The following is an 18,329-nucleotide window of genomic DNA, read 5'->3' as shown; positions in this document are numbered from 1 at the left end:
CCCACCCCCCAGGAGGTACAGGAGTTCACAGTGACCCCCAACCACCTCTCTCCCCTCCCTGCTTGTCCTTCCACTCGAGTGGAAGAGGACACAAGAACCTCCTGCAGTGGTTTTTTTTCCCCCCCCCCTCTGATGCCCTCTAGATACATATCAGGGCCAAGGTCAGCTTCAGGGTTGTCCCTGCTTTACAGACAGGTGAAACCAAGGCACAGCATAGCAGTAGAACTAGCTAAGAGCTTCTTGTGGATAGGTGGCAGAGCAGGACATAAAACTGGACAGAGATGTAGAATGTTTTCTTCAAAACAACAGTGAGAACCCACCTGGGATCCTCCTCCCCCCTTGCAGCCATGTTGTTATCATGGGAGCCACAAGTCTCTAGATGTTGGATTGCCTATTTTGTTCCTTAGTGGGAGAGTCACAGGACCAACACAAAAAGTTGGGCCTTCACTACTCTAACCAGGGATTAACTAGAGCCCTAATTACCAGCCCTTTAGGGGCAGAAGTTATTGCTGGGATGTATCATCCCCCCCCCCCCTCCATGTTATCTTCTAGCCACAGGCAGGATGTAACAGCCAGTTAGAAAAAGATAGAGGCAGGCTCTTGCTTTGGGTAGGCTTTGTACCTTCCTTGTTCAGGGTATGTGGTCCCATCAGTCAGCTGTTTTCCCACTGGGAAACGCTGCTGTGTCACCAGGAGGTGAAGGCAGCGATGTGGCTTCTTCAGTGGCAGAGATGTCTGACAACCCAGAGCATCAAGACCATTTCTCTCCCTGCCCCAACCATTCACCAGGATGCCCAGGGCTGCTAACTGACCAGAGCTGCCCTCCCTTCACAGCTAGCAACTCCAGAGCCAGGCAAAACACAGCCCTCCCGGTGCTGCACCCCAGAAACCTGCACCTCCTGCTTCCCCCAGGAAGCTGCAGCTCCTGGCAGCTGGCAGGAGAGCATCAACACACCGTGAACCGAGCCCACTTGTCACAGCATGAGGCAGTTGTCAGGTGGGGAGGGAGTCACAGAGGGGGCCAGGAGGAAAGGCACACACACAGAGCTCTCCTGGCACAAGGCATCGCCGGGAACCTTATTCCTTCTTTGGAGCAGCAGCCAGCTCCAGCAGGCCCTTAGCATCACCAACAGTGGCAGGAGGCAGATGAGCTGCCCCTTGGAGAGGTCTGGCCTGGCTCTGCTAGGTCTCCTCATCCCAGAGACAGAGCTGCTTCTGTGGCACGTAGTAATCGAAGGTGTAGCCCTTCTGGCAGCTGCGGATGCCGCACTTGTAAGAGGAAACCTTGCCCCCAGCATCCCGACTGCGGCAGTACTTCAGCATGCAGGGATACCACTCGATGCTCAGGGAGTAGCTGCAGATGCAGGGCTTCCAGAGGTCTGAGCACAGCTTGCAGCGCTGCAGGTCAGGGAGGTCAGAAGTCTGCGGCAGGACCTCGAACATGGAGCCATCCACTCCTGCAGGGGAGAGCAAGAGAGACGTAGCTTAGGGCACTGCCGAGAGGCAAAGCCAAAGGAGAGAGCCACCCAAGTGAGCAGAGTGCAGAGTCTCCAGGGCAGCTGAGGAGAGTGAGGTTAGGCAGTGTCTCATGACAGGATGAGAGGCAATAGACTGAAGCTTGAGGAGGGCAGATTTAGACTGGAGATTAAGGAAAAATTCTTTACAGTGAGACACTGGCACAGGTTGCCCAGGGAGGTTGTGGATGTCCCCTGAAGGCATTCAAGGCCAGGCTGGATGAGGTGCAAGAAGCTATGCACAGCCTTATCCATTGCAAGCACAGTGAAAGAGAAGCCAAAATTATCTCTGCCATCACCAGGAACCTGGCAGGAGCCATCCCAGCAGTGCCAACCCGCTGACAGGAGCAGTTCCAAGGAAACTGAGAGAAACTTACCTTTCTCCAGCCAAAATTTGACATCTTCCTCTCGGGTATAAATTGCTTCTTTGGCCTCTGCACAGACGTTGTGGATGTGAGAGCTCAGCTGTGCTCCCTTGCTGAAGTTGACAGCTACATCCATGCTGAGGTGCTCCAGGCCCCGCACCTCCTCCGCCTGCCTCACTGTCCTGGGATTTTTCTGCAGGGGATGAAATGAGGAAAGCTTCAGTCCTGGTTCCAACAAATCTTCCCTTGTATCATGTCATGGTTTCATGCCAACATAAGATGTGCAAATGGATGATCCTCTGCAAACTCCCCTGCATCCTGTCTGGATGGAAGGCTGGAAGGCACTTCCTCATGCTAAAGCTGATGTCCTGATTTGCCTGGGATCATTTCTTAGTGCTTTGCCCCCAACTCAGTCGTTCCCTCACTGGGAACTGTGGGGCAGGAAGCTGCATGGTGACTGCTCCAGCCATCTACTACCCTTTGATACAACTAGGAGGAACTAAACCACATCCCCTTCTAGAATACCTGAAGGGGACCTACAGGAAGGCTGGAGAGGGACTGTTCAGAAAGGCTTCAAGTGATGAGCAATGGTTTGCAACTGCAGCAGGGGAGATTTAGGTTGGACCTCAGGAGGAAGTTCTGCACAATGAAGAGTGGTGAGATACAGGGACAGGCTGCCCAGGGATGTGGTTGAGGCCCCATCCCTGTAGACATTCAAGATGAGACTCAATGTGTCCCTGAGCTGCCTGCCCTCGCTGGGGGGGGCCCTGGGGCTGCCTGCAGCAGGGTTGGACAAGACACCCTTGGAGGGTCCCTTCCAACCCAATGCCATCTGTGGTCACTATTGATGAACTCCATTTAATACCAAGCCTCTCGAGCAGGAGGGGTGGTCAAAGGAGGGTCTAACAGCTGAACAACTGGGCAGCTGCCTGGGAAGAGTGTCCAGACAGCTGTATAAAACCCTGGATGGCCTGGAGGACAGAGCTGGCCCTGAAGCCAGCTGCAGGGAGCCTCTCACCTGCCGCAGCTTCGCCATGGACTCGCTGGGGATGATCTCGTTGCGGTGAAGCCTCGTGACGAAGCACAGAGCCTGGAACTGGCTCTGGCCCCTCTCCAGCTCCCCTAGGATTAAGGCACGGAAAATCTTCACCTCCTGACAAAGAGATAAATAAACAAGAGTTTGAGTCACAGATGTTTGGCATCAGAAGGGTGAACCCAGAAGCTGGGGGTCAAAGAGAAAGGCTGCAGTCAAAAGAACAAAGCCAAAGGTCTCATACTTCTGCTGGCTGGGCACAGGGGTGGAGTCCCAGGTGGAATCCCACCCAAAAGCTTGCAGCATACCAACTGGTGCCTGTAAAGGAGGAAGGGTTTTGCAATCCCACTGGGGCAAAGAGAAGTTACTGCCAGGTCACATTCCATATCCATGGCTTCCTCAAACAACAGCTGGAGGTTTCTGTCCTTTACCAAGCCTCCAAGAAGGCTCATTTTGGTTTGTTACACAGACATCACACAGGCTTTACTTAGGGTGGGCAGCCCCAAGTTGCCTCTGCTTTCCCTCACTTCTGAGCAACTGGCATTCTGGAGAAGAAATTACTCATTTATGAACCCAGTGGCCTGTAGGACAGAAAGGCAAATCAAGTTGTTAAGGCCAGAAGGAACTATCATGATTAGCTGCAGCTGACCTTTTCTGCCCAGGTCAGTATTTTTGGCATTATTACTTAGAGAGCTTCTGACATGGATTGTAGGACATCTCCAAAGCCAGCTTGGAACTGAGTTCAGTGTCATCTCCACAGAATATCCTGTTCAAAAGCAAAAGCTCCCCACATCCTGTGCTGGCACAAATCATCACTGCTTTCTATGCAGGTATCAATTCAGCTGGCTTCTGGTACACCGAGTGACAGCCTGCCATCCCATCTTGGTGTCAGAGCATGCTGCTACAAGGGCTAAGCAGTTGGATTAGAAAGGTGCCTCCTCCTCAGCTGAAGGGCAGTTACTGCCATTTGGCACCACCTCAGCCATCCTTCTTCAGAGAGGCATCTCCACAGAGAACTGGACACAGATCGGTGGCTAGGGACCAGCAAGCAGAAGCTACGCCAAGCTGCTAAGATCACCGCTCTCCTCCTGGCCTCCTGAGCTATTCCTCCTGTATGGCTCAAACTCAGCTTCTTCCAAACCTTTCAGTGCCAAGAAGGAAGCCCCTCTCTCTCTCCCCTCAAGCTAAGCAGTGTCCATGCTGGGGTTTTCTGCAGACTAGCTTCTGCAGCCCACCATTTATTCCCTGCCTTCTCTTCCACGCTCAGAGAAGGGTGTGTGCAGTTCAGTGCACATCTGGGCAGCTGAAAGAACAGCTGCAGCCTGGCATGCCTTTCCCTCCCAGGACAGGAGAAGGGATTTTGCTTGGTGCATTTGCTGCCTGAAAATTCACACAAGCAAGGCATGCAGGAGGTTTGGAAAGAAAAAGAGAGCAAAAATGCTTGTGAGATGACAATGGAATCCTTGGGTTTTTACAGCTTTAATGGGGAGAATTCCCACTGAGACCCTGGTCCCACTGGAACAACCTTGTTCCCACCCACGTTTAGCCTAGCTGAGCTCTCCTGCTGTGAGCTCCCACCCCGTGCAATGCCCAAGGATGAGCAGGCTAAACCCAGCAGCTGACCCTGGCATATTCTTCGCCTGTGGATTTCATTTCAGTTCACTTTGTACAATCAGCACTCAGGCTGGAAAAAGCAAACAGGGATAGCCAGGCTTTGCTTACCCCTCACTTCAAGGCTCTCCCTGCTCTACCTATGCAACCTCAGATGGAGCAAGAACTGAAGCCTGTCACATCAGAAATGTGTGAGGCTTCTCACATGGAAAGAGCCACAGAAGTTTTTCCTACTCAGAGAGAGCCTTTCCCTCCCCAACCACCTCACCTTTCCCATCAGCAGGAGCAGGGGGGAATCAGTGCCAAGGTGGGTACCCCGCCAAGGCAGCAAACAGCACCTTCAGTTCTGGGTTTCTGCAAAGTTTCCCAGCAGGGAACAAGCCCCAGCAGAGCATTGCCCCAGCAGAACGTTGCCTCTGCAGTGTGGGGACTCTCCGGATGAACTCATCCTGGGGGCGTTGAGCAGCCTTGGCCCTGCCCCACGCTCCTGTGCTGGGTACAGTTACAGCCCTTGGTTAGGTTTGGTGTAACAGAGAACAACCAGCTCAGCAGCTGTGCTCTAAACCATGGCACTGCAGGTAACCACAGCCTTGGCTTTCACAGCAAGGGCAGAGCAGCTCCTCTTTCCTTAAGGCAGAGAGAAAAAAAAATGAGAGCACTGCGCTCCCAGCCACCCCGATTGCCTGCACCTAAGAAAGGGACTTCCAGCAAAGACTTGCCTCCAACGAGGAGCAGGGAAATCAGTGAACTTCTTCCCTCCTCACACTGTCCTCAGCCAGCTCCTTCAGGGACCATCATCTGGAGCACAAGAACAATTCAGCCTCCATTTCTAGGGTTTATCCAGTAGAGACTTACAAGCCTGTGTGGTCTAGATCAGAGCCCAGCATCTCAACTTCACATTGAGTGGTGCAAAACAGTTCCCAGGGAAAGAAATTGCAAATAAATTATTTCAGTGCCTCCCTCCCCACAACCCATGCAGCTTTCCTGCCAAATTTCACTCCCCCCCAGACATCAGTGCTGCTGTGGGACCCACTTTTGTCTTTGCTGTCACATGGCTGCTCAGAACTGGGGGTACACACAAAGGGGACATGTTGCCTGGGGCACTGGGTAGCACCAGCACTCCTGGGTCTAATTCTTTACTCTGTCAGCAGCCTTTGCTGTGGTCAGGGCAATGTCTGCACTGCCCCAGGGGAACAGCTACAGCTGGCCAGAAGTTGTTGTGCTTGTACAACAGAGAATGTGCTATTGCATCCACACTGGGGGGCCAGCCAGCTGAGTTACCCTGATGGGATGGGGTTTATGCTCTCTTTAACCCCTTTCCTACTGGAAACTGCTAGAATGAAGGCACTGTGATGTCTCAGGCTCACATTCAGCTTATCTACAAAGGCAAATTAAAGATGTGCTGGGAGAGGGAAGAACAAAACAAAGTACATTTTCAGGAGCAATGAGGTTTGGACCCACAAAATGTTCACCATGAGAACAGTTACAGATTGGAATTGTCTCCCTAGGGAAGCAGTGGAGTCCCCTACATTGGACAGTCTGAAGCCTCAGCTTGGCAGGGTGCTGGGCCAGCTCATTTCAACTCCACTCTCACCTAGAAAGGTTGGAGCAGATGGTCCTTGGGGTCCCTTCCAACCTGGCACCCTGTGAGTCTGTGACTCTGATTGTTACAAGCACTGGGAAATCCTCACAATGCTCTGAGACACTTGGGAAATCATCCTCCAGTTAAGCCTCCCAACACTCAGCACCCACAACCTCAGCCATGCCTACAAGTAACTGTCAGAAACTGCTTTTGAAACTGGATCCTACTTAAGAAGATTTCCCCACAGCCATGGAGTAAGCAAAAGGGCATCCCTGGCTGTAAGGCAGGAGTTCAGCCCTGGGCACAGCTCAGCAGCCACTGTGTTGCCTTTGTGTGTGGCACAGCTGCCATCTAGCAACACTTTAGTGATGACTCTAAGGAGAGCATGGAACTCCCTACAGCTCAGGGGAACAAACATCACCATGTTTTAATGAGCCCACCTCATCCCTCCTGCCCTCCCAGAAGGTGCTGGATGTCCCTCCTTTTATAGTTTTGGTATCTCTGGACAGATGCTTTCCTGCATCACCTGCATGTATCACTTGGCAACTAACAGGATGGACTTCTGGCATAAGACAAGTCTCAAAACACCACCCCAGAAGATCACAGAATGGTTTGGGTTGGAAGGGACCTCCAAAGGTCATCTAGTCCAAATCCCCCTCAGTCAGTACTAGATCAGGTTGCTCAGAGCCTTGTCAAGCCTGACCTTGAGTGTCTCCAAGGGCGGGGCCTCAGCTACCTCCCTGGGCAACCTGTTGCAGCGTTCCAGCAGCCTCAAGGTACAGAACTTCTTCCTAACATCCAATCTAAATCTGATCTTCTCTCATTTCTCATCCTATCCCTGCAGGCCTTTGCAAACAGTCCCTCTGTAGCCTTCTTGTAGCCCCCTTCAGGTACAGGAAGGCTGCTCTAAGGTCTCCCCAGAGCCTTCTCTTCTCCAGGCCAAACACCCCCAGCTCCCTCAGCCTGTCCTCGTAGCAGAGCTGCTCCAGCCTCCTGATCATCTTCATGGCCTCCTCTGGACCTGCTCCATCAGGTCCACGTCCCTCCTGTGTGCAGCTCTGGAGCCATCAACACACCAGGAATCCGCAAGTTCTGGCAGTGCAAGTGTTAAAACCCTGTGACCCCTGCTTCCTCCCTTGTGCTTCCAGCACAACTTTTCCAGCAATCAAAAGGAGAAAGAAACTTTTCTGTATCTTTGTGCTGACCTTGGAATAAAACCACCCACTTAGTTCTCAGGCCACCCTTTAACAACTGGCAAGATCATGCTACTCAAATTAGACCCAACATTTAGGGCTGCTCTTTGCCCCTCACTGTTGGGTGGGGGTTTTTTTTGCCATACATTTTATGCCTGACAATAGCACACAGGGAAAGCAGAAAGGTTTTAATCACATTCTTTCAGGCTGCAAGGAAAGAAATGGTCTTCACTACTGCACTGTCCCAGTCTGGACTCCCACTGACCCATGTGTGCTGCACTGGAGAGGAAGGAAAAACAAAGCTTTGTGTGTGTGCTCTGAGGACAGGGCTCCTCCAGCTTCAGCTCTGGTAGGCAGGCAGGAGCAGAGGAGGAATTAAAATCTCCCCTCTCCGGAAGAGCCAAGAGAAGTCAGAAGTCTCACCTAGCTTCCACCAGTGTCAGAGCAGAGAAATGAAGCACCATGTCCTGATAACTGCTTTCTTCTCCAGCCCCTGCTCTAGCAGCAGCTCCTTGTCAGCAATGGGGAAAAAAAAGAAGAAGAAATCTGCTTTTGGACTAACCCCCTGCAGTTTAAGCCAGAGAAGTGGAAAAATCATTTGTGCAAAACTCCAGCCTCCTGGCCACAGCATGACCACACAGTCTAGCTTGTGAAAGCCAGATCAACACCCCCAGCTGCTCCTGCCAAGGCTCAGAGCCTCAAAACCTCCTCTCTGGTGAGAAGAAGTTGTGTAATGTTAGAGAGGTGAGCACAGGAGCAGAGCAGCCCCGGGAAATGCCTGCATGCAGCCAGAACAGGTCAGAAGGGGAAGCCTGGCCAGGCAGCCGTGGGCTCACATCATTCATTACTCACTGCACTGCAAATTCGTCTCCTCAGTCCTTTTTTTTGGCTTCCTTCAACTATTTTCCAGCTCAAAGCTATAAAACAGAGAGAGCTACTATCCAACTGTCCAAAACTGAAGATTAGGAAAGGACTTTTGCAGCTCTCATGTTTGCAAAGCCTTCCAGGGACCATCTCCTGTGTCTCTCCAGCGGGAGCCAAGGGGATGCATGGAGCTAAGGATTTAACATACTGCAGTCAAGATACCTTTAGAGAACCTCTCCCCAGAAGCAACTCAAGAATAAGAGGGATAAGAGTAAGAGAAGAGCTAACACACACTGTAAGTGAGATCTGAGGAAAGCTTCCCTCAAGAAGAGCTGAAGCAGGTGAAAAATGCTGAAGATATCAACAGCTCAGGACACCAGAAGTCAGATTCCAGGCTCCCAAAGGGCCTACCTAGGGGACCTGTAACAAGCTTGGATTTCCCTTGCCCATACTGTGGCATGCCAGTTTGCAGCCTGCAGGCTTGAGAGCCCTTCCTCAACTTCCCTGGTATGCTGTGTGCTTTTTTCTATGGGACTGCATCCCTGCAGTGTGCTGGAGCACGCTGCCCAGGCCATCACCTCCAAAACCACCATGCCTTCTGCTAGCATCTCAGAAAGAGCTGGGCTTGACCCTGCACCCTCCAGATGGAAGAGGGCTATCCAAGAGGCCTGCAAGGAGCCTGGGACCACGGCACATAGCCCAGAGGCAAACAGGCACCGTAACAATCCCCAACAAAAGGCTCCAAGGTTCACAACAGGTTGGGACACAACTTCCCTATCTCATGGATTTGATCTTCCTCCCACTGCAAACCAAAGTCCACCTAAGCAAACAGTCTGAATGGAGGGTTGGAACAAAGTAAGAGTGGTGTGCCACCTGGACAGCTGTGCTATCCACAGAGCTGCAGACAGCTCTTCCCTGTGCAATAGAAACTCTGCTGCATCCAGCCAGGCTTGGCACGCTCTGAAGAATGCCATGCTGGCCCCAAAGCTACCATCTCCTGCGGGGAAGTGAGGGATCTTGGGCTTCAGCTTTGCAAGCATCATCTGCCTGGAGAGATGAGCTGGAGACTACTTAAGATACTCACTGTAGTCCACACACATTGTGAAGAGCTGTCCCAGAGCTCCAGCAGAGCACAAGCATCCCCAGCCAGGAGCCAGGACGAGGCTCGCACCTCGCGCTCTCCTGCCCTGGCCTTGCCCCGTGCCCAGCTGCTGCAGGAATGTGCCATGCAAAACGATGCTGCTCACAACTCAGTAAAGAGAAACAGAGCTGCCGAGTGGCTTTGCCACGCACCCCACAGGGATCTTTACCAGCGGCTGTCATCACAGAGGCAGCCCAGGTTACAGGTGTAGCAGCCCTGGGGACAGCATCCTGCCCGGAGCTATGTGTCTGCGAGTACTGCGCGGCGGAGACTGCGCACAGAGATCCCAACCGTGCCCGGAGGTGGATGGACTTTTCCCTGCACACGCCAAAGGACCCTCCTCCATTCCTCCGCGAGGCTTCTGGCTCCTGGACCCTCAGTCAGGGTTTTCCCAGGCTCCAAGTCAGTTCCTGGTCCGGGAGGACCTCACGCACGGATGCCACCAGCACTCATCCCGCAGCAAACAGACGGCGGCGTCCTGACTCCCTCCCCTCGCCGAGCCCACCGGCTGCCCCGGACCTCCCATCCTGCGGCTTCGCTCTCCTCCAGCTCAGCCGGGAGCCACCGCGGGAGACCCAACCCGCAAATCACGCCGCGACTCACCGCACCGCTGCCCTCCCCGCGGCCGGGACAGCCTTTGGGCGCACATGTCCTGCTCGGCGAAAGCCGCAAGCAGCCTCCCGCATCCCTAGAAACCTCCCGCACCCTCCCGGGGTGCCCGGGACGCCTCTCCCGCCGGGGCGGGCTCAGTGCGCGGCGCCGGCAGGCGATGGACCCCCCGGGGGCTCCTCGGTCCCTACCTGTCTGAAGTCGGCGGTGAGGGTGACGAGCGCGCCGTCGGCGGTGCGCAGCTCCAGGCTGATGCAGTCGAGGCGGCTGTCGGCCTGCAGGCTCTCCTCCGTCACCTGCCCGCCGGGCAGCCGCACCCGCACCCGCAGCTCGGCCCTGGCCGCGGGGCCGGGCGCGCCGGGCAGCGGGGCCAGCGCCAGCCACAGCAGGGCGGGCAGCGCCGACAGCCGGCGCCGCGGGCCGGGCATCCCCCCGCGCCCGCCGCGGGCTCAGGGCAGGGCCGGCATGGGGCGGGGGGCGCGGAGCGGGCGGCGAGCGGGCGCGGAGCGGCGAGGGAAGGCTGCCCGCCCCGGCACCAGCCCCGGCCCCGCTGGGGTGGCTCGGCGCGCCGCCCGCTCGCCCTTTTCATTCAAGCCCTCGGCGGGCTCTTCCCTCGCCCCCCGCCCGTCACTTCCTTCCCCCAGCCCAGGGACCGGCCCCACGGAGGCAGCGCACCGCCCCGCCGTTAAAGGGCCAGCGCCGGCCCGCGGCCGCCGTGGGGTCGGGGCGACGAGCGCTGCCCGAAGGAGCGTTCCTGGGCTGGGTGCCGGGGGATGCAGAGGGGCTTCGGCTCCTGCTATCTCCGGGCTCTGCTGTGCTCGCTTTGGGTGGCTTCGGGTTTTTCCCTTGGGATGCACAACTCTCCCCACATTGCTGTTGGGAAGGAGAAGGGAGGGCAGCGCTGGCCACAAACTCCAGCTCTGCTGCTTGAACAAATACACAGAGTCCTCCGAACACGAGGTGGTTGTGAAGCAAACTGCAGCTGGGACCTGGTGTCCTTTGCAGGTCACTTCCAGCCCAAACCCGTTCTATGTTTCCATGAGTTACGTGATTGCTCAGGCTCTCGCTGTTCCAGGTCTGTTGTGGGCATGCTGGATGTGTTCTTGCCCCTGACGAGGATGTGATGTAGGACACTTCAGGTTTTCTTTTGCAGGCATGTGGACCTGGGACGCTTCAGACTCTGCAGTTCACAGTCAAAAGGCTCCCAATCTGCCCTTCACCCACCCACTTCTGCAATCACTTCCAGATGGGCAGATGCTCGTGAAGGGTCCCTTTGATTTCAAAAGGTCTCTGCAAACACAAAGGTCACTGTGGCAGCAGGATCAGGGACTTAGAAAGAGCCTTGCAAGGAGAAGCAGTGAAATAAATAGAAGCAACCATTTAAATGCACACTTCCAGGCAAAGAGATCACTCTTGTCCAAGTAGGGCTTTTTGTGGGACCTCACACAAGTTTTAACCCTAAATCCTCACATGCTCTCTCAGACAAATTGAGTCTCTTTGAAACACTTTTCAGGGTAATAGCAGTGCTAAAAAAATGCAAGCAGAGGAGAAGAAAAAGTTAAGAGGTGCAAAAGAAAACAGCTTGGCTCAGATACAAAAAAAAGAGAGGCAGAGCCCACAAGGTAGAAACATAGATGAAAAACAGTTCCTCATGACAAAAGCTGACAGGGAGAGGTTCTGCTCCACTCACAAGATAGAAGATACGATGCCAAAAAAGGCAGGAGGATCCCAGCACAGGCTGGAAGGAAGAGTGCCACGAGGCACAAACAAGCAAATGTGGCACCTGAGGACGTGATCCAGTGCAGATGGAGGTGTTGAGTAGAAGGGTGGATTTGGTGCTCTTAGAGCTCTTTTCCAACCTTAATGATTCGGACACATTGATTCTATGAGGACAGGGGGCACAAATAACCCTTGGAAGACTTCCAGTCCAAAGGGCCATACTTGCTTCTCAGCCCAAATCCACTTCCCTGTTGCTCTAGAGTTACTCCAGGTCCATCAGCTTGCAGCTGAGTCCCTGGCACCAGTGCACAGCACGGTCCCATGTAATTGCTGGAGGATCAGGGGAGGTATGGCTGCACTCACTGCAGCTCTACAATGTTTGTGGGAACACATTCTCCCAGCTGCAGGTTTTGGCAGTGCCCAGTGGGTACCTGGATCCTGGAGCGAGAGAGGTGATTCAAGACCGTCCTTCACTGTGTTGCTGAGCTAGCAAAGTTGGCTTGGAGTGAGTGGTATCATTTTTCTCCTGGTACCTCCTAGAGCAAAGGAAATCAGAAGGCAGTCTGTCTCAGAGAGTTCCTTCCGAGGCTCAGCACCTTGCCAGGAAAGCTGTAGCCCTGCAGACTGCAATCTGAGCAGGGCACAACCGAGCCTTGAATCTGACCTGGGAATGGTAGATTTGATCACACTCCAAAAATGAATGGATGCACAGACAAGAAATGCTGGAGGCTGTGGAAGGGATTCAAAACTCTGGGCAGGCAACAGAATTAAAGAGCAAGCAGCTCTTCAATAGCAGATGACAGAAAAGTAACTGGGGAGCACAGGAGAAAACTTTGCTGAGGTTTGAAAGAGACTGAAAGGGACAGAGAGTGCTGGTCAGCATTCCAGCAAGAGGCACTTCAACAAATGAGTGCTGGGTAGAGAATCAGTGGCCATTAAGGGTAGCCAGAAGAGTAAGAACAGCTCAAAGAGTTTTGGACAGGTCCAACTGGCCAAACCGATTCTTTGCTGGTGTCAATCAGCTTTCCTCCCCTTGCTGTTTTGCTAATACGGGGCAGCTTTTCACACCCATGATCTCTTCTCTGAACTGTAGGCTAGGTGAAACGTGTTACAGTTCAGTGTTCCCACTGCAGGATCAGCTGCTGAGCTGCATTTAGTTTTACTCAGTGTTAATGGTCCGAGTCAAGAGCATTTGGTATGTGTGCACACTGCAGTCTTTTTACTGGGAGGAAATTTCCATTAAAATACCTCAGGCCTGTTTGAGAATAAGGTTAAGGGGGAAAAACCCATGCTGTTAAAAGGAAAAAAACCACTCTGATGGACTTTGTTGTGCAGTTCCAGCAGGGCAGTGCGTGGGAGCAGGGAATTAGAATGTGACACAAGGTTTGCCTCGGTGCCTTAGATGCAATCCTTTGTCATCCCTGGGGGAAACCACTAATATTTGGCCAAGCTATGAACCTCCATTCCCTCTTCCTCACCTCAAAACTTCATTTACAGAAGCTCAGTGTCCCACTGGCACCTTGGAAAACCAGGAAGGGATCAATGCCCACAGAGACCTGGATTCAGAGACAGCTTTTGCTGTAAAAGCTTAGAAGTTTAGCAGGCAAGGGAAGAAGTAGAAGGTGTGAGAAGTCCTTAGCATCCCACGCAAGGCTCTGTGGGTAAACTGTTGGAAGAGCCTTTACCAGGCAAACAACAAAGTTTGCAGGCACTCTGTCTTCACCACTTTCCACCCACTCACTGCTCTATGCATGCTGTCAAGCTTGATGGTGCGTAAGTACCTGCACCGTTCTCTCCCCTCATCCATTCCAGGAAAACATCTGCCCTGTCTCTCCTCCTTCCACAAAAATCTTTCTCCTCTTAGTGCAAAATCAGCTTGCTGCAGCTATCTCTTATGTGGTCTAGGATGCTTCCTGCCCAGCTCCCTGAACACAGCAGCATTTAAGACCAAAGAGAACGAAGGTCCTTGCTTTCCCCTCACTGTTTCACCCCAACGTGAGTAATCAGTCAATACTCTAGAGGCCATTAGCATCTGAAGTTTACCCTCCCATGGAGGAGAGAGCAATAATTACTGCTTCTTTCTCATCATCTTACAGTAAGGCTCTGTGGCCAGGTTTCTTATTATGAGCACAAAACCCGAGGTATTTAAAACACCACAACGGCAGCACCACCAATACATCAAAGAGTGAGGCTGTTTGTTGTGAATGAGATGCTTATTCTAAGAAATGATCTTGTTAAACTCAGTGGGGAGCTGGGCAGTGGGAAAGGGCAGCTTGCTGAGAACTGTTCTGCTGCCAGCAGCTCCCCTGCAGGCCTCAATTCTGGAGGGACAAGAGGCATGCCTGCCATGCTCTGTGGCAAGAGAGAAAGCAAGCCCTGCCTGTGTCTGGTACCTGGAGGGCTGCAGGGGGCTTTCCTGCAGGTGCAGCACCACACCTCTTCCAAACCTCAGCTGATCTTAGTCCCACACAACTCTGCTGTTGCAGAAACAAGTTTATCACTGCCACCGTGGTTCCCCCCAGACTGCTGAATCAACAGCCACAGTGGTTCCCAAGAAGCTCTAGTTCCTCACAATGTCTCTGCTTCTTCCACAAGGCCTCTTGTCTGCCACTTCAGTTGTCTTTGCCTCTATCACCTCTATTGAACAAAAATCCAGTGCAGAAGCCATGAAGCAGCTATGAAGCCCAGGAGACATTCTGTCACTGCAGCCCCAGGCCTTATGCCCTGCTCACACTGCTAATCCACCCAGCAAATCCTGAGAGCTATCCCTTCTCCCAGCCTTGCCTGTGGTTTTCCAAGGTTTTCCACCCCCTGCCTTGGCCTCATCAGGTTTATTTCCTTTGCTGGACTGAGAGCCAGGCAGAGCTCTCCTTCCAGCACTTTGCCTAACTGATTGCACAGACAGGGCAGTAATGTGAAGGTAAGGGGAAGGAAACCCAGGCTTTTGGTTGTGCTCTGCACTCGGCACTTGTTGAGAGCAGCCTGAGCAATCTAAGCCTTCAAAATGAAAATCAACCAAGAATAAGGTTTTGCTGCATGTTCAGACCCTGAGTTTCTCTTCTTATTTACACTGGTGTTAATCTCAACTGAAGATGGTGTAACTGAGGTCGGGGATCAGACACAAGCGTTCTGCCTTCTCTCCTTGATCTTCCATCCTTCGTTTTAATGCCAAACCCTGGCTTTCAAAGCTACATGAAAGAATCAGCAGTGCTTTTTGAAGGACTCAATCAAGGCAACTATGTTTTGGAGATCTGAACACACAAACCCCCAGCTTTTTAGTACTGTTCATAGCTCCTCAGAACTGAAAGAGCTCTGGGAGAGTTAATTGGATTGTTTGTTTGTTTGTTTGGGGGTTTTTGTTAGCATTCTCTTGGTCCCCCAACTTGTTGACTAAGTCAAGAATATTGCTACAGAGGACCTATAGCTTGATCTGAAACTCTGGGAAAGCTCTGAAGACTGTGTCTCCTTCAGTAGAGAACTCAGAGAAAGGAATTAGGCTTCAAGTCATTTGTCATTAATTAAAACCTATTGCATCCCTTTTGAGTGTTCCCTGCTGCCCCTCCTGAATGCCCTCCTTTTCTCAGCAATTACATAAACCAAGCTTCTGAATGGTCTTTAAAACCATCTTTACTCTCTCAAAACAAGGCCTAACATCTTCTATTTCTGACCTGTTTACCACATTCTTCTCTGTCCTGAGCAATTAAAAGGTTGAGGAGGGGAGCAGCTTGGGTGTAATTAAATGAGCAGGCCCCAGTGGCAGAGCACTGGGAGGTTAACCGAGTGCTCAACCTCTCCAGCCAATGCAGGCTCTTCCAGAGATGCCGATGTCCTGATTAGATGAATGTTAATTGAGATACCATGCAGAGGTTGGATGCAGCTGCAGGGAGGATGAGAAAGGCAGAGGAGGGGGGGAGGTGAGGAGTTAGCATTTCTCAGGGAGGGTTCTGCCCCTTTTCTCCTGGCTAAATTCATGGGAAGGGACCCAAGAGCATGACCCTGCTCCTGCTGTGGTCCTCGTGCCCTGCTTCACAGCTGGAGTGGAATAAGGAAATACCACCAAAATAATGTCCTTGGAGCCACACTGTGCAATACAGATGAGGATCCCTCCCACGAGGTATGAGGGCCTAGGAGAGAAATCCTGAACCATGGGAGCCAGTGGGGACCATCCACTACCAGCAGTCCAGAGCTAAGTTGCCCTGCTTCAGAAAGGCCACGAGAGCTGGAAAAGTCTGGTCTGGCTGAAGCACAGACCTCGGAGTTTGTGCTGATGGTGTAGGTTTGGGAGCTAAGAGGAAATGCTTGGAAAATCTTCCCTGTGGCCAATACTGTTCTACAGCTCCTTAGAAAAGTAATAGCTGCCTTTGTGAAGCAAGCTCATGACTAAGCATTGGCTGTGAATGCCTTCTGCAGAAGACGCCTCTCGGTGTGGGCCAAAATACATCACAATGGAATGAGAGTGTAGAATTTGGTTGGTTTTGCAAGTCAGCCTTTCTCTTACCCTGAAGACCTGGGCAGGCTTCCCTTTTTGTTGAGCTTCTGTCCTCTGCCAAGGGCAGAACAGGAGCTGTACCTGGAGAGTCAAACTTGCATCTATTTGTGTTCAGCTGCTCTAACTGGCAGGCCAGGCTTGGTGCCTCTTACTTTCTCCTGCTCCAGCTATTTTCTGTCCCACTGAAACAACTCTGCTACTTCCCTGAACATCTGGATTCAACTACCAAACAACAGCCTTTCTGTAGCACATTCCTCACCTCCCTCCCTGCTTCATGCCTGATGGGGTTTGTCCTCTTCACAGAGGGAATAAACACAGAGAGAGGGAGGTCAGAGAGAGACAAAGCAGGACGAAGGCATCAGTTGGTAAAAAAACTTTCCCCTTTTCCTCTCCTGAACCCAGCTCTTGGCCTGTTTGAAGTGGGCTCCTAAACACAGGAATCTCACTCAAACCCACTGCAAGAGTCTGCTGAAACTGTGCCCTGAAAGCTGCCCTGCAGAAATCACAGTGAGCAGCAGGGAAACCTTCCTGCCATTTCCAGGGCTGGGGAGGATGTGCAGCTGCAACCAGGCAGTTCTGACAGGCAGGTATCCCACACAGCCAAGCCCCAGGTACCCTAACACTGCATGGCTCACAAGCCTGTGATATCTCTGGACACACAGCAAGCTCCAGTGTCAGGTTTTGGGAAAGAAGAGATTCAGGAGGTTGGGTTTGTCTGTGTGATACCTCTGAGTGAGTGCAGCCACCCCTGCCAAACTGGGTGCTGATGGCTGAAGACCTCGATAGAAACTAAACTCCATCAGCTCAGGCCTTCCTTGCCTTTGGAGATCAAACTGGCTAAGGCCTGAGAGCAGTGGTCCACTGTCCTGCCCTCCAACAGAGCTCCAAATCATGTTCCCAGAAAACAACCAAACATCCTGCTGTGACCATCTGAAAGAAGAGCCCTCAGGGACATCTACTGACCCATCTCAATCAGAGGTTGGCTTTTGCCCTGAAGCATGTGGATTTAGATCCCTTCTAGCTGATCTCTTATGCTGATGTGATCAGAGCTGGGCAGAAAATACAAAGCCAGGTCCCTCTGTGGCTGGTAACTGGAAGAGCAGCTTCTCAGGGCACTGCTGCTTTCCTCCTGCTGTGGTCTTGGCTGCAGTATCAAGGGACAGGCTCTTACACTGCCATTTCATGTCCTGCAAGACCTCAGCTCAAAACAAGGAGTCAGGAGGCATGGCCTTGCCCTCATGCCTGCTCTCCCTGCAGAATTACAGTCGTGGGAACACCAGCAAGTGGGAAATGCCTAGGAGGGAGATGCTACTGTGCCTGAAATTACCAGGCTCAAGTTCTCCTTAAGCTGTTGGAGCATTTTCCTGGAAGGAAAGTGGAGAAGGAACTGCTGCTGCTCCCTCAGCACTAAGTTGCTTCACAGATTGTATGGAGTTGGAAGGGATCCTCAAAGGTCATCTTGTCCAACCCCCCTGCAGTCAGCTGGGACACCTCCAAGTAGATCAGGCTGCCCAGGGCCACGTCAAGGCTGATCGTCAATGTCTCTAATGATGTCTTCATGTTGAGGGCACTTGCTTGGACAGGGAAAGCTTTGTCTGGAACCTATGTCACCCAACAGGACACTGACCCTGGAGTCTTGCTCTCCCCTGACCCCCTGCCATGCTGACAGCCTGTGCCCAGCTTGGTGCCTGATGGTGTGATACTTGGGAAAAGAAAGGAAGAAAAGTGGTGTCTCACTAGCTGGACTCCCACTGGGGATTCTGAGGAATCCACTTAGTGTGATGATCTCCACTGCATTCCTGGAGAAGAGGAGGCTCAGGGGAGACCTTATTGCTATCTACAGCTACATGGAGGGAGGTTGTAGACTGGTGGGGGTTGGTCTCTTCTCCCAGGCAAGCAGCACCAGAACAAGAGGACACAGCCTCATGCTGTGTCAGGGGAGATTCAGGCTGGATGTTAGGAAGAAATTCTTCCCAGAAAGAGAGATTGGCCCTTGGGATGTGCTGCCCAGGGAGGTGGTGGAGTCACCATCACTGGAGGTGTTTAGGAAGAGCCTGGGTGAGGCACTTGGTGCCATGGTTGATCAGATGGTGTTGGGTGGTAGGTTGGACTTGATGATCTCAAAGGTCTTCTCCAACCTGGTTAGTTCTGTTTTCTGCATTCATTGCTGGTGCTGACTTGGAAGAGGTTAATTTAAATCGGCACAGTT

At 52.5% G+C, this 18,329-nt stretch overlaps 1 protein-coding gene across 1 annotated transcript; it reads right to left on the bottom strand.

The window, feature by feature from the left end:
- Nucleotides 1-534: 534 nt before the first annotated feature.
- OAF (out at first homolog) lies at nt 535-10,608 on the bottom strand. The gene is made up of 4 exons (XM_054176121.1): nt 10,104-10,608; nt 2,898-3,032; nt 1,892-2,072; nt 535-1,457 (listed from the first exon to the last, which is right to left on the bottom strand). The coding sequence occupies exons 1-4, from the start codon at nt 10,338-10,340 to the stop codon at nt 1,183-1,185; spliced, it is 828 nt and encodes a 275-aa protein (XP_054032096.1). The 5' UTR covers nt 10,341-10,608; the 3' UTR covers nt 535-1,182.
- Between the last annotated feature and the right edge of the window lie 7,721 nt (nt 10,609-18,329).

This window comes from Dryobates pubescens, chromosome 34, assembly GCF_014839835.1.
Source record: "Dryobates pubescens isolate bDryPub1 chromosome 34, bDryPub1.pri, whole genome shotgun sequence".
Classification (NCBI taxonomy): domain Eukaryota; kingdom Metazoa; phylum Chordata; class Aves; order Piciformes; family Picidae; genus Dryobates; species Dryobates pubescens.
This window is presented reverse-complemented; position numbering and strand designations above follow the sequence as displayed.

Coding starts and splice junctions, on each gene's coding strand:
- OAF (XM_054176121.1), bottom strand. CDS start 10,340: ATGCCCGGCCCGCGGCGCCGGCTGTCGGCGCTGCCCGCCCTGCTGTGG. Junction 3,033..10,103: donor TCACCGCCGACTTCAGACAG/GTAGGGACCGAG, acceptor TCTCTTTGTCAG/GAGGTGAAGATTTTCCGTGC. Junction 1,458..1,891: donor CAAATTTTGGCTGGAGAAAG/GTAAGTTTCTCT, acceptor TCTCCCCTGCAG/GAGTGGATGGCTCCATGTTC.